The sequence below is a fragment of the Melozone crissalis genome, unplaced genomic scaffold, assembly GCF_028551555.1.
Source record: "Melozone crissalis strain CALT ecotype California unplaced genomic scaffold, PUWL_Pcris_2 ptg000008l_1, whole genome shotgun sequence".
Taxonomy (NCBI): domain Eukaryota; kingdom Metazoa; phylum Chordata; class Aves; order Passeriformes; family Passerellidae; genus Melozone; species Melozone crissalis.
The window spans coordinates 3287633-3312706 of record NW_026535786.1 but is presented as its reverse complement, the minus strand read 5'-3'; the positions used below and the strand labels follow the sequence as shown (position 1 = coordinate 3312706).

The window sequence follows — 25074 nt, the reverse complement described above, 5'->3', positions numbered from 1 at the left end:
CAGCAAGCCATGGAGTAGTTGGTACTACAGAAGAGACTTTTAAAGGTCCTATGGTCCAGTGCCCCTGCAATGCTTAAGGCTCTAACAAGATCTTCCTGGTGCATTCTCTGCTCCAGGCAGAACCCCAGCTCTGAGCCTCTTCACAGGAGGTGAAGTGCTCCATCCCTGTGTTCACTTTTGCAACCTCCTCTAAATCTGCTCCAAGGGAACTCTTAGAAAGCTGATTTTTGATGAATTAACTCTACACTTTTCACTCATTTCTTTCAGTCTGGTGCAGTTGGCATGTACTGCAGCAGCAAACCATAAGACAAATACAGTTTGTTAAATTCCATGGACCCAGGTGGAAGCTGTTTGCACAATTCTGGGATTATCAGTAGAGCATGGAGTAGCAAGTTAAAATGAATGTTTAATTCAAAAAACTGCAATAAACTCTCTAGGGATGGTTCTTTCTTTGTCTGGAACAGCTGTGCAGTTCTTTGGAGCAGGCTTGCATCAACATCAGCAGGATCTAAGAGAGGAAAAATATCTATTAGCATTTTCAATCCAAATAAAAACAACTTTTCTAATATCCAATCTAAACTTCTCCTGGCACAAGTTGAGGTCATCTCCTCTAATTTTTGTTAATTGTCAGGCCAACCCCCACCTCACTACATGCTCCTTTCAGGTGGCTGTACAAAGCAGAAGGCTCCCCCTGTGCCACCTTTTCTCCAGGTGTAACACCCCCAGCTCCCTCAGCTGCTCCTCATCCAACTTGTGCTCCAGACCCTTCCCCAGCTCCACTGCCCTTCTCAGCACACACAAACAGCAACTGGACTGCAACACTGCTCAAACCACAACTGCAGCAACCCTGTTCCTTAATGCTCCATGCTGCAAGTTCTTGCTTCAGAATGGAACTGAGTAGCCTCTCCTCCACATCAGCATCAACAAACCCTGAAGGCAGCAGGGTAAGGCTCAACTACACAAGGGCTTATCTCCTCACAAATAGACCAGAGCACACACAGAGTGTCCACGGCATCCTGCAGAGGATTTCAATATGCGGTCACCGCGTTAAGAGCTGCTGGTTTTTCAGCCACGCAAACCCTCTTTGAAGTGACCTTCAATTTCTTTACAGTCTCAGCCTTTTTGGGAAGTGCCCTTACCTTCACACTCTCTTTGCTAGCTCCCACATGGTGTTTCTCATCCCTCTGACAGGCAACAACTTGGTGGCAGACCCTAGGAGTCAAGAGTTGGGTTTCATTAGTACAGGGGAAAAGTGCACCTTGGGTGTAAATTACATGGAACAGCCTGTGTCTCCTGGTTTTGTTTGTTTCAAAGAACCAACCTCTCAGCAGGAGCTCTGAAATTCAATCAACAAATCACGTAACTGGAACTTCTGCATCCCTGTAGCTTAAGTGTTGAAGGTGCCCAAGGATACATCCCTACACCTCAGAACTTGCTCTTGACAGCAGCAGGGAGTATTGTGTCCTTGACCCATGTTAAAGCTTTATGCCCAGCAGACTTGGTGCCACATCATGTGGCAGCACAGGAGTCTGGTGGATTTGCTTTATGGTCATGTCCACAGCTCACCAGAAACAGCAACATCCCAGCAGCCTTGGTAATGACCAGATACTCCTCTCACTGCTCTGACAGGACTTCAACAGCCCAGCTGTCCATCTTTTCTAGTGAAGGACCAATCAATCCTGCAAATACATAACCCAAGTTGTGAACAAGCCTCAAGTATGGCACAAACTCCAAGTTTGGAATTCCTCCAAACTGAGGAATTCCTCACAACAGCAGAGTTAATTCAGAGACCTGTACTACAAATGGCTGCACAACTGTGACAGCAGTTTGAAGTATGAATGCACACAAGAATGACTCACAGATGAGTGATCTCCTCAGATACTGCAAAGATCTGCAGTGATCACTACCCAGTAATCTCTGGTACTCACAACCATTCTACACTTAGTTCTACAACACCTTAGTAGTTCCCATGTTTACAGTCATAAAAAGCTAATACACCAACTGTAAAATGATATGAACTAGTAACTGAGTGCTTACCTGTCAAACAAATTGCTTCCATCTTTTTAACTCAGGGCAATTCAATTCACTTCATTCTGTATCCTCAAGCACCTGTTAGAAAGAATTGAATGCACTTGCTGAGTTCCAGAGCCCACTAGCCAGTTTTCACACAGATAATCAAAATGAAGACAAATGAAAACATCTATTTTCATTTGTTACATGAAAATAAGTACACTGAAATCCCTTTAGAGGTTAAAGATTGTTTCAGCAAAAATACCTGGTTTAACAGGCACAGCAGACTGGAAACCAAGGATGCCAAATGCTGCACTGCTTTTTGACCATCTGCCCACCAGGAGGAGGCTGCTGGGTGCACAGACCTTCAACCACCACAGCTCATTTTACATTTGAGCTTCTTGCATGCACCAGAGGGTGTCAGGCAGTAAGAGGTACTCTCCACAGAACTGCCATGCAGCTGAGAGGGAGAACAGACTAACATGAACAGCAGCTTCACCATTCTCCTATGCAAAGATTTATACTTTTTCCAGAGTACTTTGTTTCTTTTACTTTGAACTCTTTGTTCTGTAGAACAGAATGCAGGGATTTTAACAGTATAGCAAAAAACGGGCTGATCTGCTCAGAAATTAACTCTATAAACCCCACACTTGAAGAAATTAACAAAATATTGCTTCTCAGTATGAAACTGTCGAGCATCTCTCAATACAACACAAAAATACTTGAAGTTTAAGAAGTTACTTCATAACAGACATTACAGTGCTGTCTCTTCCTACCTACAGCCACTGAAACAAGAAAGAATAATCACTCCTGCATGATTAAAGGGGGCAATAGACTGTTTCAAGCCATCCAGAAAACAAGCAGGAAAATAAACTGTGTTACAAGTCAGGCACCTACACAAAAACCTGGGCAAGAGACAAAGTTCAGCCCATGTAATTCAGAATGTCTGGGACCTGAAGTCCCAGAACACATTGACTCCAACCAAGCTTTTCCATTTCAATCCCTTTTTGGTTTGTATTCCAAGCATATTGCAGTACACCTAAAGGAGAACACTGGGCATCCTGCATTCCTCAGATTGTACTCTAAGATTTGTCTTGCAGTTTTATCCCACAGAGCTAACAGGTAGTTAAGTGGGTAAAGCCAAACCACAAGTTTATTCTGTGAGGCGTTTCCAACGACATGAACCTACAGGAAAGATCCCATCGGGATAGACCTCAACACTTCTGGTGCTATAAATTAACACAAGAGATAATAAATCAAAATCAAGCAGACTGGGAAAGTACTTGGTACACATCACAAGTGTCATTTTATGTTGTTTCAAGACATTCTGGGGAAGGAAGAGAGTGAGATTCACTAGCACGTCCTTCATATTGGCAAGCTTTCAATTACAAGTTAAGTTACCTGAGAAGCAAACATCAATGGGAATTATCTACAGAACTCTGCAGAATCCTCCCTATAAATTTCATACTGAATGTAACTTACTGGTCAATGCAAAACTATCAGTTTAAGCAGTCAACCTGTTCATCTAGTTTTTGACTGAGGAATTTATATGAACATTCCTTGGCCAAACTTAGGTTACAATAAATTCTTCCTGTAACAGAATGAACAATCCATTAAGATATAGTAGTGTAATGTTGAATACAGTCCCTGAACTTTCACAAATCAGTGAGCTTGGTCTGAGAGACTCCTGACCTACTGAAGACCAGAGCCCCTCAGTCTTTAAAGTATAGGCAGAACTTCAGATGTCACACTAACCCTTGAAGCAGCTTCAGACTCTGTGAAATGGCAGCCTGCATTTCTTTCTTCTTCACTTTCCCTAAGCACCTGCAACCAGAAAAGAACAAGTTACAAACCAGCATACAAATCAGCAGAACCTACAACAGTATTAAGTAAATTTGTTCAGAAAGGCTCTTCTCACTCACTCTCTTCAGAGCAGTTGAACATTCTGCCAATCATCACAACAATTTTCTAACAGCATTCTAAAGTTTGGGGAAAATAAGCTCTGATGTTTTCTGAAACAACACTGCATTTTCTCACTAAGTGAGGAGCAGCAGTATAACCAGCTCACCAAGTTAAAGACAGGTGGCTGACCTGAAACAGGTAAGGGTAAAAAAAAACCAGTGACACAAACTTACCAAGATGCTAGTTCAGACTGGACATCAGGTGCACTTCCTAAAACAAAATAAATTGTTGTATTTAAGTAATGCTTTTAAGTTTCCTCAGTATTTTAGCAGTTCATCAAGACTTGAGTGCTTTTATCTCAGTATGAGGCCAGGCAGAGTAGCCCAGTTACACTGGCAGAATGCTGATGACACAACAGAGCACTTTATCTGCCATCACACCACAGCCCAGTTTATCACACAATTACAACAAGGTCCAGCTGCAGCTGAAGAGACTGGAGCACTGTGGCACAGAAGGTAAAACTAAGGGAGGTACCTCACAAAGAAAGCATGGAAGAGACTACTGTACAACACCTTAAAAATATGCTTTTAATAAACCATCTACAGGAATTCAGCACTGCAAGTATTTTCCCTCCACTGCTAATTCTACTTCTTTTAGTACATAGGATACAGAATTGAAGCACGTTAACTCACATTTATGCTTAAATTTCATAATAGTTGCATTTTTAAGTATGCTTGCATAATTGTCCCACTAAGTGAACTTGTTACAGGTTTCATTGTCACCACTGCAATTAAGAGTACAGTGAGGAAAGCAGAACCTGTTACTCTTCTAGCCACGTTTTCCAATTCAGACACACTGCAGGTTGTGTCTAGCTGCTGAAGAACGAGGCATAACAACTCCACAATTAGAATGGCCTGTTTTTGAAACCTAGCCAGGTAACTTGGAAAGAAACCTGTCTCTAGTGGTCATATGTTTTAAAATAGAATACTTTTTTTTGTTGTCAAAAGGCAACCAAGAAGACTTGAGCTTTTATCTTCATACAACTACCTCCACCTAGGAAAAAACCCAACTGTTTCCTCAATACTTACATCTGAGTAGAGGCTTTCCAATATGTTCCACACATCACAGGAATGCCCTTTTAAGAAAAAATATTTTGGAACAATGTCATTAGTTTAACTATACTTTATCCTGTAACAGTTTAACAGTTTTTTGATGTTGTATTTGAAAATCTTCCCACTAATAAACACCAAATCTACTTGTTTCAACAGAAATACCAAGTTTAACCAGCACATCTGCATGAAAACCAACGATGCCAGCTGTTGAAATACTGTAGCACTGCTTTTTGAACACCTCATCAGGAAAACACTGCTGGGTGCAGATACCATACAGTGCACAAATTAGTCTGATTACTTGCTGTGGGAATAGCACTAAACTGTAGAAACCCAGTGGTCTTATGCTGAAGTTCAGAAGAAACACAAAGCTCACCTTTTTTTGCTACCATGCTGCACAGATGTCCACTGGAGTAAAGGATTTGTGAATCAGGTCAGCAAACAGCCATAAGAACTCAGGAGATCCCCACATAGTTACAACTGCTGCTTCAGTGAGTGTGCTCATCTGCAAAGAAAGATACAACCAAACTACACTTCTGAAAATTCACAACAATAAACTCTAGAATGATCAGTATTTGAATGAATTAATGCTATTTGAGGCCATGCAAATATTGTCCCTTCATATAAGTAACACAACTAATACATTCATCAGCTGTGGGTTGCAAAAGAAGGGTTTTTTCTAAGCACTAGGTTCCAGGTTTTTTGTCTACAGCACAAGACAAAACCTGATCAAGTGCTGGAACGGACTGAACACATTTATTTTTTTTACTATTTTTGAAACAGCATTTGAAGCTACTTCCCAACCGACTGCATACTTACTGTGAGCAGCAGCAGAGGCTGACAGTCACCACACTTCCCAGTCCCAGAGACAGGTAGCTTGAACCAAGGCAATTGTGGTGAGGAGCTCAGAGCCACAACATCCTCAGAACAACGTACACTGTGCCAACCTGATGTGCCTCCTAGTGCAGCTCTCTGCCTACAGCCATGGCCAAGTGAGGGGTCTGCTCCCATCCTATCACTCAACAATGTTCTTGTAAGGTTTCACTACTTGCCCATCCTCAGCTCAGTGATTCCCATGCCTATGGGGTTTTCCTATACTGTATCCTTACTAGGTGATTTCTTCCATGCTATTCCCTATGTTGTCCCAAGCCATGCAAACTTGGCAACATCCTACAGTAAGAAGCCTTCACAGCCATGTACATACTAGACTACCAGCTGCTCTCTGCCGTCCCTCCTGTTCTTGCAAGAGATATGAATTAAGATGGAATTTTACTCCAAGGAAGCCACCAGAAAGAAGGTGCAGCTGTTGATACACCCTGGTACAGAAAATTTGACAGAAGGTAAAGCTTTTGTTTTTTTAAAAAACTGCACTTTGAAGTATTCAAAAACTCAAGTTTTTGTTCAGAGAGGCTACAGGCTTTAATTCTGGTCAGACTGATGAAGGGTATGTAGCACTGAACTCATACCCAGGAAGTTTCACACTCACAAGCTGCTCAGCTGTGGAGCACTGTAATGTGTTTATTTTAACTATGGAGCACTGCCTTTTCAAAACCTTTTGTGAAATAACGCAAAAAAAACTACCTGAAGGAAACAAAACTGACACCCAAGTAACACCTTACCTTATGCAGCAAGAAAACCAAGAGGTATTTTATCTTCCAAAACAACATAAACTAGAAGAGAAAGAAAAGCAAAGTGATAAAAACTGTCATATACAGTCAAATAACTGAAAATTACTTAAAGCTGGATTTTAACAATCAATTTAGCAGCTGTAATAAGCTTGATTTTCATGTATAAATTTATCCACTTCTAATCAGAATTGAAACTTAGTTCATTTCTGAGTCACTCAGCAGTTGAACAGCTGAATTAATCACATGAACAGCAGAATGAACAGGACTCCACAAACCCCTCACTATGCCCTACCAAGAGCCCCACTCCTACATCCAGGATGAGTCTTTCAAGCCTTTAAGTATTTCTCAGGGAGACAGCTAAAAGAGTTGCATTTATTCTTTAATTCTGGACCAGTTTTAGCTGTGATCTTTAAATGCTGAAGGGTAATTTCTGCAGACCTAGAGCTATCAAAACTGCATTTGGGAAACTTCCTTACAGAGGTCTGGGACCTTAATTCAAGCATGTCAATAACACAGCTCGACTTGCTCTCAATATTGAGCACCTACTGCAAACCTCCTGAGACTGTTAGTTTCATCTGAAGGAAATTTAATCAGCAGACAAAGCCTTTTTGCTCCTTCAGCACAGATTACTTTAACCTGCTGCACAGCTGTCAGCTGCTGACACCAACTTGGTTAAGAGTACCTGAGTAAGGCTGTGAGGTGACTCCTTTTTTAATCTTCCTTATTCACAAGTGAACATTTTAAACATTTACTACTTTAGCTACCAAAACTGCTGCAGGAGAATTCAGTGATACTCAGACCACTTCTAAACACTAGCCATGTTTCCTACTGACTAAAACACCTTTGAGAAAGGTGTTTGCAGCTGGGGCAATGACTGGCAAGTACTGTTAATAAAGAGCTTTTAGCTTCTGCTAAGTCATGTTCACATCAGAAGCCATTCTGGACAGAGGCGAGAAAGAGGGAAAAAGTAATTTTTAACCCAAGATTCACTATATTGCTAGTTATTTTTACAATAACTTACAACTTCAGATTATTGTATGAGATTAAGGAGCAGAGAATTCGTTTTCTGAGAGTTTATTCCTCATGGAATAGACAATCTCAATCATACAAAATTGGGTTTTATTATCATTCAAATACATTAACCACATTTTTTAATAAACTTTTGTCAAAATTGACCAACCACTTCTGCATTTTTATGACTGGCACTTGACTTGCATTAACATTTAATTCTTTCTTCAACCCTTTAACTTTTTCAGTATTTCAAGCCTGCACCCCTAAGACAGAAAAACAATCTCCCAAGGACCACCCACAAAGAAATCACCTATGAAGGAAAGGCATCTAAACTGCCCTTTCAACTTAAGCATACAGATGTATGCATACTTTTTAATGTACACTTGCTTTTCTACATACACATACTTTTCTATCCTGTGCTGTTGTTCCTTTACAATACTTGGAACTTGTCTTCCCATTTTGATTATGTAAATTCTGTGATCCATTGGTTAACAGAAGTCACATTGCAGAAGCCAGAACTTCACCAAGCTCATCAGCCACTGAACCAGGAATATTATACTCCTGATAGAGACTAGCCCAGAAGACACTTAAAAGCTGAGCATGAGGACAAAGTTATTCTATTTTTGTCACTGTCTCAGACACAAGCCCAATATACTCACAGTAAGTCAAATGTGCCTGGGCAGCTGAGTGGAGAGCTGAACACTGACTCCAGACCAATGCTTTAAACCAAACAGGCCCATGAAAAGGTATCTGTGGAACGACCACTGCCACCACATTGGTCCATCTGCTGTTCACCAAGGTGGGCCTTGCAGAGGCACAGAGTTCTCTTCAGCACCCTCTTCTTCATCCATTATTTCAATCACTTCAGGTGGTTTGGCATGTTTTCTTCGTGGCTTTGGCTTTTTTTTTTGGGGAATTGTGCTGCTTAGAATGAAAGAGCTGTTCTCCTAAGAAAATGGAAGACAGAAGGAGAAACAAGTCTAGTTTTGAAATACTTGTGTAACATTTTAGTACTACATTTTTGGATGTTAAGAACTCTAGAGAGAACTGCAGAATTCCTATATATTTCAGCATTACATTGAAGAGAAGTGTGGACTATCAACCTCCTTCTGCACTAACATCAGAATTCAGAGGTCACGCAACTCTGCTTTTAAGTTCAAGAACTAAATACTGAAGACATTATCTACTAATTCTTTAACTTCAGAACAGAAAAGCCAGAGTGTTTCTCAAGTTAAGGAGTGCTTACTTACCACTACTCTGGCATCAAGGTGTTCCTGGGTATCAGAATTCAAGCTGTCCTCATCATCACTGAAATAAAAAAATTAGATCAAACTGTGTACTTTTATAGAACCTTAAAATGTGTTAACCACAAGCCCTTAAATGAACAGTAGCTGAAAGACAGCATTGTACCTTGAACACTGTCTTTTTGGCTTTCTAAAGGTTATCAGTGTATTTACAACAGCAAGTATTCTTGCTGATTTACTGATCTTTTTATTGCACTAAGCTAATTGCTCAACCCTGAAGACCAAAGATAACACTTTGGTTTTTATTAATGTAAAAAAGTATTAAAATTATCCTTTAGTATTTGGTTTAGAACACTATAGTTCATTTGGGATAACAGAGCAGTGCATTTCAGCAAATACTTTAATTTCTACCAACAATTATCAGTCTTCAGATCAAATTAAAAATACTTCTTTCTTTGAGAACTATTAAGCCACCATCTACAAACACATAATATCCCAAGGGATAGAGTGCTTTGTTCCCAAAATAAACAATGCTTTCAAAGGTTAAAAGCCAGGAGAACAACAGAACTTGATACACATACATTTATATGTTAGTAAAGCACAAAAAAGCAAAGATGAACTTACTCTGTCTCCTGAATAGGAGAAATGGGGCCTTCATCATCTAAGTACTTGTGCTTCCGTAACACCATACACTCCTTTTCTAAGTCATCACTGGCCTGAAGGGCTTTTAAAGCTTTCTTAAGATGTTCTTCATATTTAAGCACTTCAATATACTTGAAATACCCCTTTGCAGCTGCTTGCTGTAGGAAAAAATACTCAGGTAAGATCTTAAAAGTACCACTATAAAAAATTTACATTATGAACTGATGAAACATTCTATCAACACCCATATATATTCCTGCAGTGTTTGCTTTAAAAGATAATAATTTTAAAACATCAAGTATCCTGTTTAATAGAAGTAGAATCTGTTTCATTGTTTTATTCTAATAGAAGTACAACAGAGCCCATTTCAATTCACAATTTTTAGACTAAGGAAATATTTATCCCACATAACAGAGGACTTACCTCATAGCCAAGAACCATCTTTAAGGGAATATGCTTCTCCCCATAATGTTTTTCAACAAAAGGGAATTGAAAACCCCTGTCTTGAAGCCTCCTCTTTTGCTCCTGAGGTGAGGCTGTCAGTGGGGGCCTCCCTGTGGGCATCTGGGTGCTCTCATACTTTTTCTTCTTGCTCTTCCATGCCTGTATTTTGTATTTTCGGTGTGCGGCGGCTTTGAACTTCCTTCCCCTGAAGTGATAGGCAAAAATGGCCTTCAAATTGAATTTAGACTTTTGCTGCTTGGGAACTTCTAATGATTTCCCTGGACTTTGGGGAGACAGGGAAGAATCTGAGGAGCTTTCATTGTCAGGTACTTCTGTACCAGAGTCAGCTTGTTGCCTTGAAGATTGAGATCGCCTTTTCTGCTTGGAAGGTGCAACGGAGCACTCAGGACGAGCAGCAGAGACATCACTGAAGAAGAAATAAGTATTTACTTTCAAAAGAAGGTTCACTTTTATGATACATTACACAGGTTCTCCACAGGAAAAATTCTGGACTAGAGACAAAAGCTTACCTTTCTGAATCACTGCTGATCAGTAAAACCTCAGCTGAAGCAGCTGATGATTTAGACACGCCGTTGGGATGATCTGCAGACTCCCCAGGAGCAGCTGCCTTCTGCCTTGACCGCTCTGTCCCTGTTTTCCTTTGCCATGAGCACACCTCGGATGGCTCCTCCTGCTGGTGGCTGATCAGCTCCTGTGCATCAGGGTAATCAGAGCCAGAAGCCTGGGACTCATCTGTGTCAGTCATGTTTCAGTTTGCCCTAAAAGGCAATGAGAATTCAAGAAACTAAAAAAAAATGTACATTAATCAGGCAACAAACTTCCTACTACTCCACTCATGATCACAGGGTAAACTTAAGAACAATCTTGAGGAAACTTGAGCAGAGATTTTCCTATGAACCACGACCAGTTACATTCTTCATATTAACATTTAAGTCACAGCCACTGAAGAAAAAAATCACAGCATAACTGAGATCAGAAAATTTGTGAATCTTTTTAGTTCAGCTTTTGCCAAAAGAAGGCAAACATCAGTGGTGAAACAGATTGTTCCGAGACTTACTGAGCTCAATTCTGAATGTTTTAACCCTCTCTACTAGGGGAGAGTTTGCCTCCAAACAAGCATACATACACATAGCCAATGGCTTCTTATACTTGTAAGGATATTGCAGTTTGAGGTCATACATAAATATTTACTTTACTGTCGTTTAAAACCTTTAAATTAATCCAAGATAGTGTATCATGAGAAGCCATGCCATTTTCCTTCTCTCCTTTTGTGAGCTCTAAGATACCTAAAAATCTCCTGCTCTCAACAATCAATCACCCCTTTATTTGGCTATCAATCTTCAGAGACCAGCCTCAGAACTAAAACGTTAATTTTCACTTGAATCTGCAAGACAACACAGTCCAGCTCTTTGGTGGCCCAAGTCTATACAAAAAGGACTGTTAACACACAGCAAAGGAACTTAAATTTTCCTCTGTATGAGCCCAAAGTTATTTTACCTGTTAATCATTTACTAGCCCTGTAGACCTGTATCTTTCTAATTTAACTGTGCTTTTTAGAATTTTACAAACTCATCATCAAACCCATTAATATTTCAAATGTTATTACACAGTTCAGCATCTGAAGACACTAGCGCAGTTTATCCAATGTCCTCACATAACCTGCAGCACATGATCCTGAAGGCACATGCACATCAAAGGATTAGACCCAGTCAGAATTTAGGAAAGACAGGTGCCAACTAACCCACCTGATCTCCTTCTCTGACCAGCGTATGAGGCAAAGGCTGTGGATGCCGTCTGCCTGCACGTTAGTAAAGCTTTGGGACAGCATTTCTCACAGCATTCTCCTGGAGGAACTGGCTGCTCATGGCTTGGATGGGTGCACTGTTTATTGCATAAAAAACTGGATGGATGGATGGATCCCGAGAGAGTGGTGCTAAATGGAGTTATATCCAGCTGGTAGCTGGTCTTAAGTGATGTTCCCCAGCAATCAGTGCTGGGGCCAGACCAATTTCATGTCCACTGACATGACCTAGATTAAGTGCACCCTCATTCAGCTGGCAGGTGACACCAAGCTGGATGGGAATGATCTGCTGGAGGGCAGGAAGGCTCTGCAGAGGCGCCTGCACAAGCTGGATTTCACTGAAGCCAAATGAGTGAGGTTCAACAAGGCAAAGTGCTGGGTTCTGCACTTGGATCACACCAGAAAAGGCCCTAGGGGTGCTGGTCAACAGTAGCCCAGTATGATCCCAGGTGGCCAAGAAGGCCAATGGCATTCTGGCCTGGATCAGCAATGGTGCGGCCAGCAGGACCAGGGTAGTTACTGTCCCCCTGTACTCAGCACTGGTGAAGCCACACCTCCAATCCTGTGTTCCTTTTTGGGCCCCTCACAACATGAAAGACGCTCGTGGCAGCTTTGCTATGCCTTTGCAAGCACACTGCTCACGCTGGCTCACCCCTGGCCTGACAAACACCAAGCGCAGAAACGAAACCAACCCACGGCATGGCCAGGACAGCAATGCCCCTCTGAGCGCACACGCCCTGCCCGGTACTCACAAGCCGCAGCTCAGCATCCTTCGAGGTCTCTGCCGCAGCTCCGGCCTGCAGCGCTGGCACAGCACGCAGATGCCTTAGGGAGGAAAAGCAACCACGTAAACTCGCTGAAGGCCCAACAAAGGCGCCCGGCACGCCACTCGCCCCCTCGCCAGGCTCGGCAGCCCGCAGCGCCCCAGGGCCGGCGCCACGGGAAGGCCATTCCAACGCGGGCAGGCAGCAAAGCACCACGGGCCGGGGACACCCCGGGACATCGCTCGGCGGGGCCCCTCACCGACCGCCGCCACACGCCCCGGTCCTCGGGGCACGACTCCACACCGCCCGGACTGTCCCTCCACCCCCGGCCTCCGTGGTCCCGGGCCCCGGCAGCGCGGATGGCAGCGGATCGGCCCACACCGACCAACCCACCTTCAGCGGCCGCCGCCCCGCCGCAAAGGGCGCGCAATTCCCGCCCCGCCCCTTAAATAGCGCCGGGAGCTCGCGAGAGGCGCGCGGGCCGACGGGAAGGAGGGGCAGGAGGATGGCGCTATGCTGGGAGTGGCGGCGGGGCGGCCGCGCCCGGGGGCGGAGACGAGCGGGGCTGAACGGGGCCGAGTCCTGCCTAGCCGTGCTAGTCCCCGCCTCGCCGTGCCAGTCCCGGCGGCAGGGCAGGTAGGTGCGGTGGCGCGGTGGCGCGGTGGCGCGGCGGCGGCGCTCGGTGCGTGGCAGAGATCAGGCAGGTCTGGCTTCCCGCGGCTTCCCGCCCGGCGAGAGGCTCCCGTCCCGTCCCTGCTGTGCTGCTTGTCCTTCCCCCGGCTCCTCCGAGCTGGCAGATCCAGCCTGAACAGCCCTTTCCTTCCCCCGCAGCTATGCCAAGCGTGCCGCCGCCTTTAGCGCTCCCTCGCTCCCGTACTCTCCGCTGCCCCTGCCTGCCGGGACGCTCTCTGTCCCACGGAGCCCAGCCTCGCCTGTTGTTACCCTGCCGTGAGCCGTCCCTTCCCCAAATCCCAGCCGCTCAAACAGTTGCCTCTGCTGCCCCGCAGCCCTCCTCTGCCCTGTACGGGATCTCCTCGCACGGCCACAGGCGAAAAATACGGCTCTTGCATCTGGGGCTGTCCTGGTCTTCTCGGCGTCAGCGCTAAATTTCTCTCTCACAACTGCCATCTTCAGTTTTTTCCACGGATATTTCTTCCCCCACCACCCCCCTCCCCGACTCATGTCTAGCCTGCCTATAACCTCTCCTTTTTGGCTGTAACTCTCCAAGCTAATTTCAATTCAGGTTTTGATAATAGACACACAATTAATCTAATGTTTCACGTTTCATCTGCCTTCTCCTGGCATCTGGCTACTCTCTCTGATGTTTTCTTCCCACTTCAGAAGTAGACTTTTAAGTCTTTACATACTTGTTGCCTCCATTCTAGTTGCATCATCCCACATCTATAATAATTTTATCATCCCTTTATAATTTGTGTTCTTTCTTTGAAATTCTTCTGTAGCAATTCAGTGTCATTGCACCCCTCCATGATGGATCTCAAATGTGTGCTGTTGTCCCAGGTTCTCTCTGTCCCACACCACACAATTCACTCCCCTGTGAATATTTGCAGTGGTGGGCCACAGATTTACTCTTTTGTGTTTTTCCTGGTAAGAACTACTGTCTACCAATCAGATTGGGTTTATTATGGTACATCAAATTTTTCCACAGTCTTTCTCTCCTTTCGTGATTGTAGGGAGTTAACTTATTTGAATACTGTACAAGTCTTGTCTCTGCCTTTTGCACAACAGCAGTTCTAGTTTGTCTTCTCAGACTGTTTCAGGACAACCAATGTGTTGAGTGCTGGCACAGCCTCCTCCTGGATGTGGCAAAAGGTTCTTGAGGGGATGAGGATCATCTAAAACAATGCTCCCAAAGCCATGTTCTCACTTTCTGCCTGTGGCTAACTACTCCCTTTCTTGGTGCACACTAGAAGTCTTGTGGTATGATTCACTCCACCTGACATGAGGCTTCTACCAGAGGCACCAAATCCAGCCTGCTGCTTTCTCCTCCAGAGCCAGAGGAGGGATGAAATCAACTGTGGAGACAGATAAGACCAACTAAGATGAGAATTACTATACACAGGTTGCAGTCTTTCTTCCCTTCTCTATTGCTTGCCACCCCCAGTAATTTGGGGTGGCAGAGCACTAACCTGAAAGATTTCAGTTAAGTGACTGCTACGATCTCTCCACTCTTCTAATTTCTTTTTTTTTTCCTGGTGGTTGGGTTTTCTTTTTTCCTTTATGCACACTCAAGAGGACAGTTACATTTTTTGACAGTCATAAAAGAGGATTTTTTAAAAACGGATGGTAGAACTCTACATAAGCAGCTGTCTCACACCATAGTCCTTCCTAACAAAGACTCAGTCAGGTCTAGGAATGTAGTTAGGATTTCCCTTTTTCCTTCTTCCACCTGAGATCTGGGTAAATGGGACCCATTTTATGTTTTATTGCTGTGTGTAGCAAGTACGTGCCTAAGGAGTTAATGATTGCTGCAGCTGATTTTTAGGTAGTGTACAATCAGTTGTTTCTGCCCTGACCCAGTGCCTTGCCCTTCCAGCTGGCTTTGCTGTTGCATGGCTGACTGAAGTACACTTCATTTCTGAAGGGACTCTTAAACTCATGTTCAAAACTTTTTGCTACAGTACATACTTTTTTTTTTTTTACATACTTTTTATATGTGTACAGAGCCTGGTACTGCAGAACTTGCTGGAGTTGATTTCTATTTTGCTGCTAGCCTGTTCCTCTCTGGAAGGGGAAACACATGCCCAGAAATTAATTTGAGACCATGTCACAGCTCGGGTTGAAAGTCCACCATTGCCAATGCTGGAAAAGTAAACATTAAATTTGGGAAGACCTTAGGAGGCAGCTGATATGCTCAGAAAAGCTCAGGTTCCTTTCAAAACTTTCCTGGGACTCCAGGCTTACAAAGACACCCACATCTCCTGATCACTTCATCTGCATTCAGTGTAGGATATGTTTTCCCTACACCCAGCTGTCAGCTTGAGGACCAATATGTGTAATGCTCTGAGCCAGCTATAGGGCTGACAGACTCATCTTCTCCCAAAATGCATAAGAAATTCAACATTACTATTGAAGCTGTCAGTCTCTCCTGTGATGCCAGAACTACAGTTCTGTTTTTTCTATGTATTCTAGAGTGAAATTGAAAAATAATTAACGTGTTGAAAGGAGCATGTTTAAATTGTTAAACTATTATGTTTGTTGGCAGACCAGTCACTCTGCAGTGTGCTGCACTGTAACTTGTTGCCTGAAGAAATCAGCAAATCAGGAAATGGCCAAAGTCGAAAGGTTTGCTTTTCATGTCCCAAGTCTGGAGGAACTTGCTGGGGGTAAGTAATGCAACATGTGACTTTATACAAACTTGTAATGTACTCTTCAAACTTATCTTAAAGCTCATACCAAAGTCTTTCTACAGCTAGTACATGCAGAATTCCTGCTTTTAGCACACTGAGAGGTGAAGAACAGCACTATTTCTCTATATGTGATGATTTTCTTAGAGCAAACAATGATTCTTCCCCAAGCCCCCAAGATATTTAAACACACAGATGGTCTCTCAATTCCTTTAAAACTGCTGAATATGCAGATTTGTGTGCAGGTCATGAAAGTTTGACCACTACACACCAAACTTCTTTAAAAATACAGAATCATCTGCCCTCCTCTACCCTCCAGTATTTCTTTCCTTTTCAGGACTGCTCAAAACATAGCTGACAAGATGCAGTGTGTCATGCCAGATCCTCTTGCTTGAACCTAGTTGGCTCCTCCTTTGGTCATTGTCTTAGAACAGGGCTGCAGGAAACATCCTCTGTAGTTTACTTCTTTCTAAAGCCTTTGCAAGATGTGCTGGGAATAACAGAATGGCTGAGGTTGGAAGGGACTTCTGGGTTCAGCCCAGTTGCTTATGAGTTTCTTTTCTTGCCCTAGTAGGAAGAAATTATTCCTTCTGTCAGCCTCTCCCCTGCAGCAGAAATACGAAAGGGTTTTTTTGCCTTTCAGATTGATCCTCAAGTTCAGTGTCTGCCACTTTCCTCAATCTGTGTCAGTGTGACATTTCCATGTATTGAGAATGTGTGCTCCCAGCAGTGCCCTGGGTGGTTCCCAGTGCTTTTCTCACCCAGTCAGATGGGGGCAGTAGGCCAGGGCTGCTGCAGAGAACACCACATATTTGCAGTAGAACAGCTTGAAGGAGTATCAGAAAAATTTGATCACAAAACAGAATTTTCCTTTTTTCCCCCCCATCTGTCCTGAGGATCTCCTGTGAGCTGGGAATTGTGTTGCTGTTCAGGTTTTGGGTATAATTTGAGGAGTGCCCTTTTACTGTCCTTGTCCATATGCCAGAAGGTACTGAGATGTATTTAGAAATGTACCAAGTACCAGCTACTGCTTTTGGTCAAGAGCTTGGTAAATCTGATCTTAAGAAGTATGGTATGGCTGAAATCCTAACTGGAGGAAACAAAGGCACAGGAAAGTCTGTGTAAATAAGGAATCATCTGATTTACTGGATGTTCTGTTCTTTAGTTTGAGACACCTGTCAAAGCAGGCTCCCAGGCATGAAAGAACCTGAACCTTTCAACATAGTATTTGAAGTAGTGTATGTGAAGACACTACTTCACATACACTACTAAAGGTTTGGGGCTAAAAAATTACACTACCCACACTAAAGGTTTGGAAGTTGTTTCCAAACAATGCACTCAGATAATCCTCCCTGTTGATTGAGTGACTTTGCAAGTTCTGAGCCTAAAAAAACTTGTCCTTTATATGAAGCGAACCAAAAATTTTGAATTTGGTTCATTATCACTAACACCATTCATTATCTGTCCTGCTGTGACAGTGGCACTTGCCAGAAAATCTCCACAAGAGCATAAACATGATAGGCAGTATCCCATGGCAGTAGAAATTTCCAGACAGCAGAGACGGTTTGAGATTATAATCAAGCTATTGCAACCTGTCTGGTTAATGTATGTAAAGAACTGATTGTTGCTTCAGCTAAATCTTGCTTCCTCCTTTGCTCTTGCATCATATTTGACTGTGATTGTTATTGTCTGCTCTTGGAAGCAAGCCCCCTGCTGAATGAGATTGAAGTTTAGTCATGTGGCTTCACACTGTGCTGCTCCTAGTGCTCCTTGGGGCAGTCAGTCAGTGTATTTCAATTAAAATGGTTTTTAAATTCTTAAAATTAATTAATGTGGCAAACAATTATCTGCACAAACTTCTGCTCCTCTCTGAAGCTATGTAACAAGTGTAGTAATGTAACAAGTTGTAGTAATGTAACAAGTGCCTGCAGACATTTAAATCAATGAGTTACTTAGGGTAAGCATAAATAATGTATCTTGCAGAAATAAAGCCCAAACAGAAACGTTTATTGTTGTTAGAAACTTGTCAGACTCTTGGTAGTTTTTCATTGTCAATAGTTTTGCCATTATTCTTGATTGCAGTTTTGCAGAAAGGGCTTAAAGAGAACTTTGCTGATGTTCAAGTCTCTGTTGTAGACTGTCCTGATCTGACTAAGGAACCCTTCAACTTTCCTGCTAAAGGTAACCTAGCATTCCTGTCTTTCACTAAGACTTCTACAGTCTTTTTGGCATGATCCTTCTTAGTTTTGATACTTTAAAGATGTTGAGAGAGCTTAAAATATTTTTGAGGTAAAGCATATGCATGAGAGGAGGGCTACATTTTATTTCTGGATTTGTTTCCTAGTTGATGTACAAATAAGGACCAGTCATACTAAGTACTTGTCATATTTTTCTTTTCTTAACCTATCATTGCATACCTACTTATTTCATAAGCTTTATTTAGTGCACTGAAAAGGTTTTGAATTTAAGTTGTTATCTTTCAGATGGAGAAATTTTTTAGAACCATGCTGATCACTATCTGAAGCTAAGGAGTTGTACTTCCATTAATTTTTAAATTGCTGGCATTCATGTATGTCAGTGAAGTGAACTTGTCTTTATCTGAATGGGATTCATCCTGTTTGACGCTAGCTGTCTGGAAGACAGACATGTCATCTGTGCTACTCATCTGAGTTCCCTCTGGCATCAATGTGAAAGAAACACCTCCAGGAGGTTATTCATCCCTTCTTAAAATACATATCCAAATAAGTGGGATGAATTGTCCTGAGATAGCTTTCAGCTTTGCTAATATTTTGCAAGTGGAGTCCCAGCAGTGTTCTCTACTGTGTGGTGAGGGCATTACTGGAGAACTGGCAAATGGAAGGTGTTGTCCACTCTGGGAAATTTTTTTTTGTGCTTAGAGAATGTTATTTTACAACATGTTGTGTAGCATTTAATCCTGCTGTGAATAATCTTAGGGCTTGGGCCTCTTGATAGTTCAACATTTTATCTAAGCATGCTAGAGAAATAGTGTTCTCAGAGGTTTGAGAAGTTTGAGGAACCAGGTCTTTGGTGGGTTAGGATGCATGCTTATTAAAGATTATTGGGAAAAAACAATTTTACCAAGCTAACCGGCTGTATTTTTCCAGGAATCTGTGGAAAGCCTAGGATAGCAGATGTGGGAGGCGTTCCTTACCTCATACCTCTTGTACAGAAAGAAAAAGTGAGTTTTTCTCTGTAGCTGTGGGGTTTAATACATTTGTCAAAAGAAAAGCAATAAACAAAACTAAGTACTAAGAAATAGTAGGATCTAGATACTAGAATTCTACACTTGTGAAATACACTTTTGCTGTTCAATGAGATTGATTCTGATGTGTGTTGTATGTCACAAAATCTAATAAGAACAATAATTCAGTCTTGGAATAAAATAAGCAGGGAATATACAGGTAGAATCTATCTTTTAGCAAACAAATGGACATCTACCAAATTTGTTATTACTAAGCATTCTGTTCAGAAGCCATGTTCAACCTATCAAAATTTTAATGAGGGTGGGTGTTGTGAATTAAATGCCTCCAGGACTGCAGTGAACAGACTGACAATTGCAGATCCGAGCACCACACCAAAATCATAGAATGGTTTGGGTTGGAAGAGACCTTAGAGATAGTCTAGTTTCAACCCCTCCTGCAGTGAGCAAGGATGCCACCCACTAGGTCAGGTTGCTCAGGGCCCCATCCAGCCCAGCTTTGGACACTTCCAGAGATGGAAGTATTGATTTCTTTTGCAGGTTTATGATCTAAATACAGTCGCAAAGGACATAGAGCTGCCTGGAGCTTTCATTCTTGGAGCTGGAGCTGCTTCATCCAAAGTTCTTGGAATAAATGCTGAGGTCAGTATGTAAGAGTGATGCTGCTCAATGAATTCATGGAAGTATCATAACAGTAGAGCAGTATCATGCTGGGTATTCCCTATTTACAACAATGCATTTAATAAACACTTTCACGCCACAAACACATAAACACGTTAGAAGGAATTGAGATGAGGGGCATCCACTGAGGTGCATATTCCTGAGATAATAAAGATTAATTTTTAACTTGTAATTCTTCAGGAAGCATGCGGTTACCTTGAAGCATGCAAGAAACATGGTTTTTGAAACTGATTGACAAAGACCTGACCACAGGTTTTAATTCCAAGATTTAGAAATATTCCTCAAACTTCCTGGTAAATGCCTTAGAGATACTCCCTGTCTTTTGCCCTCTTGGATGACTTTGTTTCACTGTTGTGAATTTTAAAGATACCACATAGAAAGTTATGAACTGCAGGAGGGGTAGGAGACAAAAACTATTGCCTATGGAGACCTTGGTTAATCACAGATTTTTTCAGGCATAAACCTTTGGTCTTATTGTCTCCTTTTGATGGATTTATTGGCAGATGAGATAGTCCATATCAACATTAAATTTGGGCCACTGTAATAGTGGTTGTTACTGTACACTGAGAGAGTATCACATAGAATTCCAATACTTGCATGCAGACTATAAATATTTTTTCTTTTGTCTTTTTTTTTTTTTAACACTAGCATTCATCTTTATATTCCATTAAGTTTAATTGTTCAGAAAAAATAGACCTGTTTTCTGGACCTTTCACCTGTTTTCTGGACCTTTCAATTACATTACAATACTAGTGCATTTTTCTTACCAGTACAGACCTCATCCTGAGAGACAGAGCTGTGTGAAGAAGAGGATTTTTTCGTGGGATCATGGTCCAAAGCTTAAATCACATTTATGTGAGTTCAGCTCATTTGGCGGATTCTTACGTGTTCTTATTGACTTATTCTTATATATTCTTTTTCCCAGTTTATCCCTATTGTTCAAACTAAGAGTGAAAAAAAGCCTGCTGTAAATGGGAGCTACGTTGCTCAGATAAATCCTGCAGATAAAGGGTGCCTGCTTGAGAAGTATAGCAGTAAATACACTGATTGTGAGTTTGGACTGTTGGCCAACCTTTATGCCAGCGAGGGCCAACCTGGTAAGGTATGTACTTCCATCTAAGGTGACTTTGCAGTGCTTTGTGACTGACTGGAAACTCATGGTTCTCTTATCAGCTTTCTGTGATAATAGTAAAGTAGTAATCCCACAAGAGAAACATGCAAAAATAAGGAACTGATGCCAGTGATTGAGGGGAAGAATTAGTGGAGACAGAGGCACTTGAATTTTTGAGGGATAGGTATTAGTTTACAAAAATTTTCCCATCATAAATCATTCATCCAAATCCAATCCAAACTAGCAGTGACTTAAAGTAATGGTGCAATTGTGTAAATAAGACATGGGCACTTAGGTAGTTTTTTGCACAAGTGCTTCTCCTGACACAGGCAGCACTAAGAGGTGCTGAAAACCTGAGTGCTGCATGGAAACTGAACGGCCTTCTCTGTTACCCAGCGTTTCTTTCTGACAGAGTGGAAGCCAGCTGGTGGAGAGAAGGGAGTTGCTCAAGTCACTGTCTCATACATGGGTAAATCTCTTGCTGCCCAGCTCCCTTTACAGGCAAAGCTAGCATTGAACTAACTAAGGAAAAGAGAGCTGGTCACAAACTGGAAAGATGCAGCAGCACTTGCATGGAAGCTTATCCTTTCAAAAAGTGATCTTGGATTATCAGCTTGGGAGAATTTCAGAACAGCTCTCACAGACCTTTTCACACTATTGCAGCAGCAGATGGCAGTAACAAACTGACTTTATCTTCCAGGTCATCGAAGTGAAAGCCAATGGAAGAACTGGGGAGCTTAACTTTGTGACCTGTCTGAGACAAACTTTAGAGAAACACTATGGAGAAAAGCCAGTTGGGATGGGTGGTACGTTTATCATTCAGAAGGGGAAAGCAAAGATTCATATTATGGTACGTTGTTCTCAGTGCATGTAACTTTCTTTGTCCTCCTGAAAACAGAAGTATAAATCAGGGTGTAACATCTTAATTCCTTCACTTTGTTTTATATTTTTAAATGTATGCATAAACTATTAGGATGGGCACGGTACTAAAGTCAGGAGTTGACATTACAAAATCAGTGTTACAAAACTAGTAATTCTGTTTTAGTTGGCATTAAGGCCATCATCTTTTGAAATCTGTGTGCAGCTACAGAACTGGAGAACAATTGTAAAATGAATTGAAATGAAATACATGAACTCAGAGGACACTTATAAGAAGCATTAAAGTTTTTAAAAAATAACTGAGCTGGTAAAATGTACCAGGAGGAGGAGCATCCTCACTTCAGTAGTTCTCCCACTACCTGTGCAATAAAAGACATAAGATTCCAGTCGCTTCTTCTGGAAGAAACAGAGTGATGGACACTGTGAGCCTCTTTCAGTCATTTAGGAAAATGAACCAAATAGTGGGGAGGGAAAAAGCAAAGTTGCAAGAGAAAAGTATCCTGATGCAAGTGTCTTCCTTTTGCTTAAAAAGCTTTTATTTTTGCTCTAGCCTCCAGAATTTTCTTCTTGTCCCCTGAATACCGATGAGGATGTGAATAACTGGCTCAAATTCTTTGAAATGAAGGCCCCACTGATTTGTCAGCCAGTAATAGTTTCCAGAGATCCAGTGAGTCTCTTTTTCTCCTTTCTAAGTATAGACTGAGACCTGTAGTGAATTTTGTCTTGGATGTGATTTTCCTTTCAAGAATGGGAGTGTGTATATAGATATATAGATATAGATATATAGATATAGATAAAGATAAAGATATAGATATAGATATAGATATAGATATAGTGTTCAGCTCTTCCAGAGCTGAGAAAATGATTGAGAAGCTTCTTATTTCTGTGAACTGTTTGAATTGAGGATAGGTCAATCTGTTCTGAAACCTATAGTGGTTGTTCATAGTGGATTAATTTCATGGTTCTGTTGCATGTTGCAAGTGGTTGCATCCCAAAGCCAACAGTACGATTTACATTCACTGCTGGCCACACTGAGAGAAATGTCAAGAGCATGGAGGGTGGTTCAGCCACCTGTTTATGTAGTTCACTTTCCTAACAACTCCCTCTGCTAATGCTGTGTCAAAACACATGAAGCATGTGTCCTGTTGCTGATGTAAATTAAAGTCTGCAAAGCCTCATGCTGGAAATTTACCTAGCATCTTTCACAAGCACCAAGTTCAACAGCAAATAATTCAGGATAAACACCAATCTGGTTTAAAAAACCATTAAGGTGTTCATAATTAGGAAAACTATTTGTTTAAAAGTAACCAGAAAACCACAGATGAAAATGGCTATTTTATAGATAACAATGCTGTCATGAGTAACATTAAAATGTTTTTTCCCAGAGGTAAGTGGGACATACTGTAGGCTTAAATACGTTGAAGGGTGTGATTTTATTGTGTCATTATGTGGCAGCCTTTGGCCTAAGGCTAAACTGTATCTTCCCATAATCCACTGAGGCATCCTTTGAAATCATCCATCGGCAGCTGCTCCATTCAGAATCAACGCAACTCGTGTGCTGGATGCCTCTGGGTTTCTCCTGTCTGCATCCACTGCAAGCTCAATAGCATTTGGCTGGGCCTGTGGTTGTGGAAATGTTTGAGTGTCCCTACAAAGAAGAGCAGGAGACCATGGCATTCCAATGCCATAGCACTATGGCATCGGAATGCGATGGTCCACCTACCCTATCCCCTCGCAGCCCAGGAAACTAATCATGTCCTGGGCTATGTCAAACTAGGTGTGGCCAGGTCAAGCAAGGGGATTCTTTCCCTCATGAGACCCCACCTGAAGGGCTACATGTAGCTTTGGGGCCTGTTAGAGCAGGGCCCAAGGAGGGCCATGAAAATGAGCCAAGGGCTAGAGTACCTCATCCTTTGAAGAGAGACTGGGAGCTGACATTGTTCAGCCTGGAGAAGAAAAGGCTCTGCAAAGATCTTATTGCAGCCTTCCAGTACTTAAAGGAGGCTTTTAGGAAAGATAGAGTGAAACTTTTTACCAGGACATGTAGCAACAAAAGAAGAGGCAAGGATTTTAAATTGAAACAAAACAGATTTAGATTGGACATGTGGAAAAAAATTTTTAGGCTAAGTGTGGAGAGACAGTGGAACAGGTTGTCCAGAGATGTAGATGCCCCATCCCTGGAAGTGTTCAAGGCCAGGTTAGATGGGACTTTGAGCAAGCTGGTTGAATGGAAGATGTCCCAGCCCATGACAGGATGGTTAGAATAGATCATCTGTGAAGGTCTCTTTGAACCCAACCCATTCTAAGATGGATAATACTGGTCGTGTTGATCTCGTGGTTTAGGATGTTAGTTGCTATTTTATTAATTTTTCTTCCTGTATTAATCTAAGCTGACTCTCAGAATTGCAGTAGAGACATGCAGTAGAGACAGTAGAGGCCCCTTTATCACATGGGCCTGTGGCAATTCAGTGCAAAGGGTTTGATTTCCAGTAGGGGTTCTTTGGTGTGACTGCATTATTTAATCCCAGTGGAAAGAAAGGTAGTTGGAAAAAAGGGTTAAAAAGGACATCTCAGTCAGATTAACACCGAAAGCTGGGGGTTGTCAGGGTTTCTAAATTCTTTTGTCATACTGGTTTCACAAGTGTCTTGCAAGTTTTCACTGCTTAATGTTGGAGATGTGTGGAAATGCGTGTCAGGATAGACTATCCCATGACTTAAATGCTGTTCCCATGAGCGCGTTGGTGACAGGTTTCTGTGTGGTGCCAGGGCTTCGATCTGCGCGTGGAGCACACGCACTGTTTCAGCCACCACGGGGAAGGAGGGCACTACCACCAGGACACCAGCCCGGACAGCGTGCAGTACCTGGGCTACTTCCAGCCCGCCGAGCTGCTCTTCCGCATCGACCGGCCCCAGGAGACGCATCCCGTCGGGAGAGACTGAGCCCCGGCGATTGCATCTTCCTCAAGTACAAACGCTGATTTTTGTAACGCTTTCAATTATCACTGATCAGATTTAAGAATAAATATGAGAATAGTCAGCTGCCGCCTTCTTAATTGTGTCAAAAGGCACAACTTGGTGTATATGTTTCATTGGAGTTACGACCGAATTCAAACGGCAATTTAATGGCAATGTTACTGTATGTTTTCCTTCTGTTTGGTTGAGCTTCCTGCGTGGCCACAGCAGACCATGGGGAACTAGAGGTGAAGTTATGTTTAGAACGGGACATGAAACCAACTTCTGGT

General features: G+C 42.3%; 2 protein-coding genes and 8 non-coding genes across 15 annotated transcripts; 1 reads left to right on the top strand and 9 right to left on the bottom strand.

Moving 5' to 3' along the window:
- Nucleotides 1-388: 388 nt before the first annotated feature.
- Nucleotides 389-12853, bottom strand: TAF1D (TATA-box binding protein associated factor, RNA polymerase I subunit D). Of its 6 annotated transcripts, XM_054269854.1 has the most exons (15): nucleotides 12836-12853; nucleotides 12565-12637; nucleotides 10521-10769; nucleotides 9970-10417; nucleotides 9529-9704; nucleotides 8911-8968; nucleotides 8320-8607; nucleotides 6641-6691; nucleotides 5001-6033; nucleotides 4146-4182; nucleotides 3766-3834; nucleotides 2276-2470; nucleotides 2038-2109; nucleotides 1140-1212; nucleotides 389-508 (listed from the first exon to the last, which is right to left on the bottom strand). In XM_054269854.1, the coding sequence occupies exons 3-7, from the start codon at nucleotides 10754-10756 to the stop codon at nucleotides 8452-8454; spliced, it is 1074 nt and encodes a 357-aa protein (XP_054125829.1). In that variant the 5' UTR covers nucleotides 10757-10769; nucleotides 12565-12637; nucleotides 12836-12853; the 3' UTR covers nucleotides 389-508; nucleotides 1140-1212; nucleotides 2038-2109; nucleotides 2276-2470; nucleotides 3766-3834; nucleotides 4146-4182; nucleotides 5001-6033; nucleotides 6641-6691; nucleotides 8320-8451. The 6 variants fall into 6 exon arrangements, 5 of the variants coding, with proteins under 5 accessions (XP_054125829.1, XP_054125828.1, XP_054125831.1 ...); XM_054269853.1 differs by lacking the exon at nucleotides 12836-12853 and having other exon boundaries at nucleotides 12565-12687; XM_054269856.1 differs by lacking the exon at nucleotides 12836-12853 and having other exon boundaries at nucleotides 5001-5526; nucleotides 12565-12687.
- On the bottom strand, nucleotides 967-1096 carry LOC128933260 (small nucleolar RNA SNORA25). Its single transcript, XR_008482771.1, has one exon. It is a non-coding gene; the product is annotated as a small nucleolar RNA SNORA25 (small nucleolar RNA).
- On the bottom strand, nucleotides 2256-2381 carry LOC128933259 (small nucleolar RNA SNORA8). Its single transcript, XR_008482770.1, has one exon. It is a non-coding gene; the product is annotated as a small nucleolar RNA SNORA8 (small nucleolar RNA).
- On the bottom strand, nucleotides 3098-3229 carry LOC128933251 (small nucleolar RNA SNORA18). Its single transcript, XR_008482762.1, has one exon. It is a non-coding gene; the product is annotated as a small nucleolar RNA SNORA18 (small nucleolar RNA).
- Nucleotides 3904-3976, bottom strand: LOC128933257 (small nucleolar RNA Z40). Its single transcript, XR_008482768.1, has one exon. It is a non-coding gene; the product is annotated as a small nucleolar RNA Z40 (small nucleolar RNA).
- LOC128933250 (small nucleolar RNA SNORA1) lies at nucleotides 4671-4802 on the bottom strand. The gene has a single exon (XR_008482761.1). It is a non-coding gene; the product is annotated as a small nucleolar RNA SNORA1 (small nucleolar RNA).
- Nucleotides 5167-5305, bottom strand: LOC128933258 (small nucleolar RNA SNORA8). The gene has a single exon (XR_008482769.1). It is a non-coding gene; the product is annotated as a small nucleolar RNA SNORA8 (small nucleolar RNA).
- Nucleotides 5632-5759, bottom strand: LOC128933253 (small nucleolar RNA SNORA40). Its single transcript, XR_008482764.1, has one exon. It is a non-coding gene; the product is annotated as a small nucleolar RNA SNORA40 (small nucleolar RNA).
- On the bottom strand, nucleotides 6827-6898 carry LOC128933255 (small nucleolar RNA SNORD5). Its single transcript, XR_008482766.1, has one exon. It is a non-coding gene; the product is annotated as a small nucleolar RNA SNORD5 (small nucleolar RNA).
- A 317-nt stretch (nucleotides 12854-13170) lies between the features above and the next one.
- Nucleotides 13171-24869, top strand: CUNH11orf54 (chromosome unknown C11orf54 homolog). Its single transcript, XM_054269858.1, has 9 exons — nucleotides 13171-13212; nucleotides 15800-15920; nucleotides 18024-18122; nucleotides 19067-19140; nucleotides 19702-19803; nucleotides 20768-20944; nucleotides 21654-21803; nucleotides 22383-22499; nucleotides 24599-24869. The coding sequence occupies exons 2-9, from the start codon at nucleotides 15863-15865 to the stop codon at nucleotides 24770-24772; spliced, it is 951 nt and encodes a 316-aa protein (XP_054125833.1). The 5' UTR covers nucleotides 13171-13212; nucleotides 15800-15862; the 3' UTR covers nucleotides 24773-24869.
- The last annotated feature ends 205 nt before the right edge of the window (nucleotides 24870-25074 follow it).

What these genes read in the sequence shown, in the direction of transcription:
- TAF1D (XM_054269854.1), bottom strand. Translation starts at nt 10,756, where the DNA reads ATGACTGACACAGATGAGTCCCAGGCTTCTGGCTCTGATTACCCTGAT. An exon ending in ATCAGCAGTGATTCAGAAAG is followed by an intron (nt 10,418 to 10,520) that starts GTAAGCTTTTGT and finishes TTTCTTCTTCAG; the next exon opens with TGATGTCTCTGCTGCTCGTC. An exon ending in AGATGGTTCTTGGCTATGAG is followed by an intron (nt 9,705 to 9,969) that starts GTAAGTCCTCTG and finishes TTTTTCCTACAG; the next exon opens with CAAGCAGCTGCAAAGGGGTA.
- CUNH11orf54 (XM_054269858.1), top strand. Translation starts at nt 15,863, where the DNA reads ATGGCCAAAGTCGAAAGGTTTGCTTTTCATGTCCCAAGTCTGGAGGAA. An exon ending in GCGAGGGCCAACCTGGTAAG is followed by an intron (nt 20,945 to 21,653) that starts GTATGTACTTCC and finishes TTTATCTTCCAG; the next exon opens with GTCATCGAAGTGAAAGCCAA. An exon ending in AAGCAAAGATTCATATTATG is followed by an intron (nt 21,804 to 22,382) that starts GTACGTTGTTCT and finishes TTTTTGCTCTAG; the next exon opens with CCTCCAGAATTTTCTTCTTG.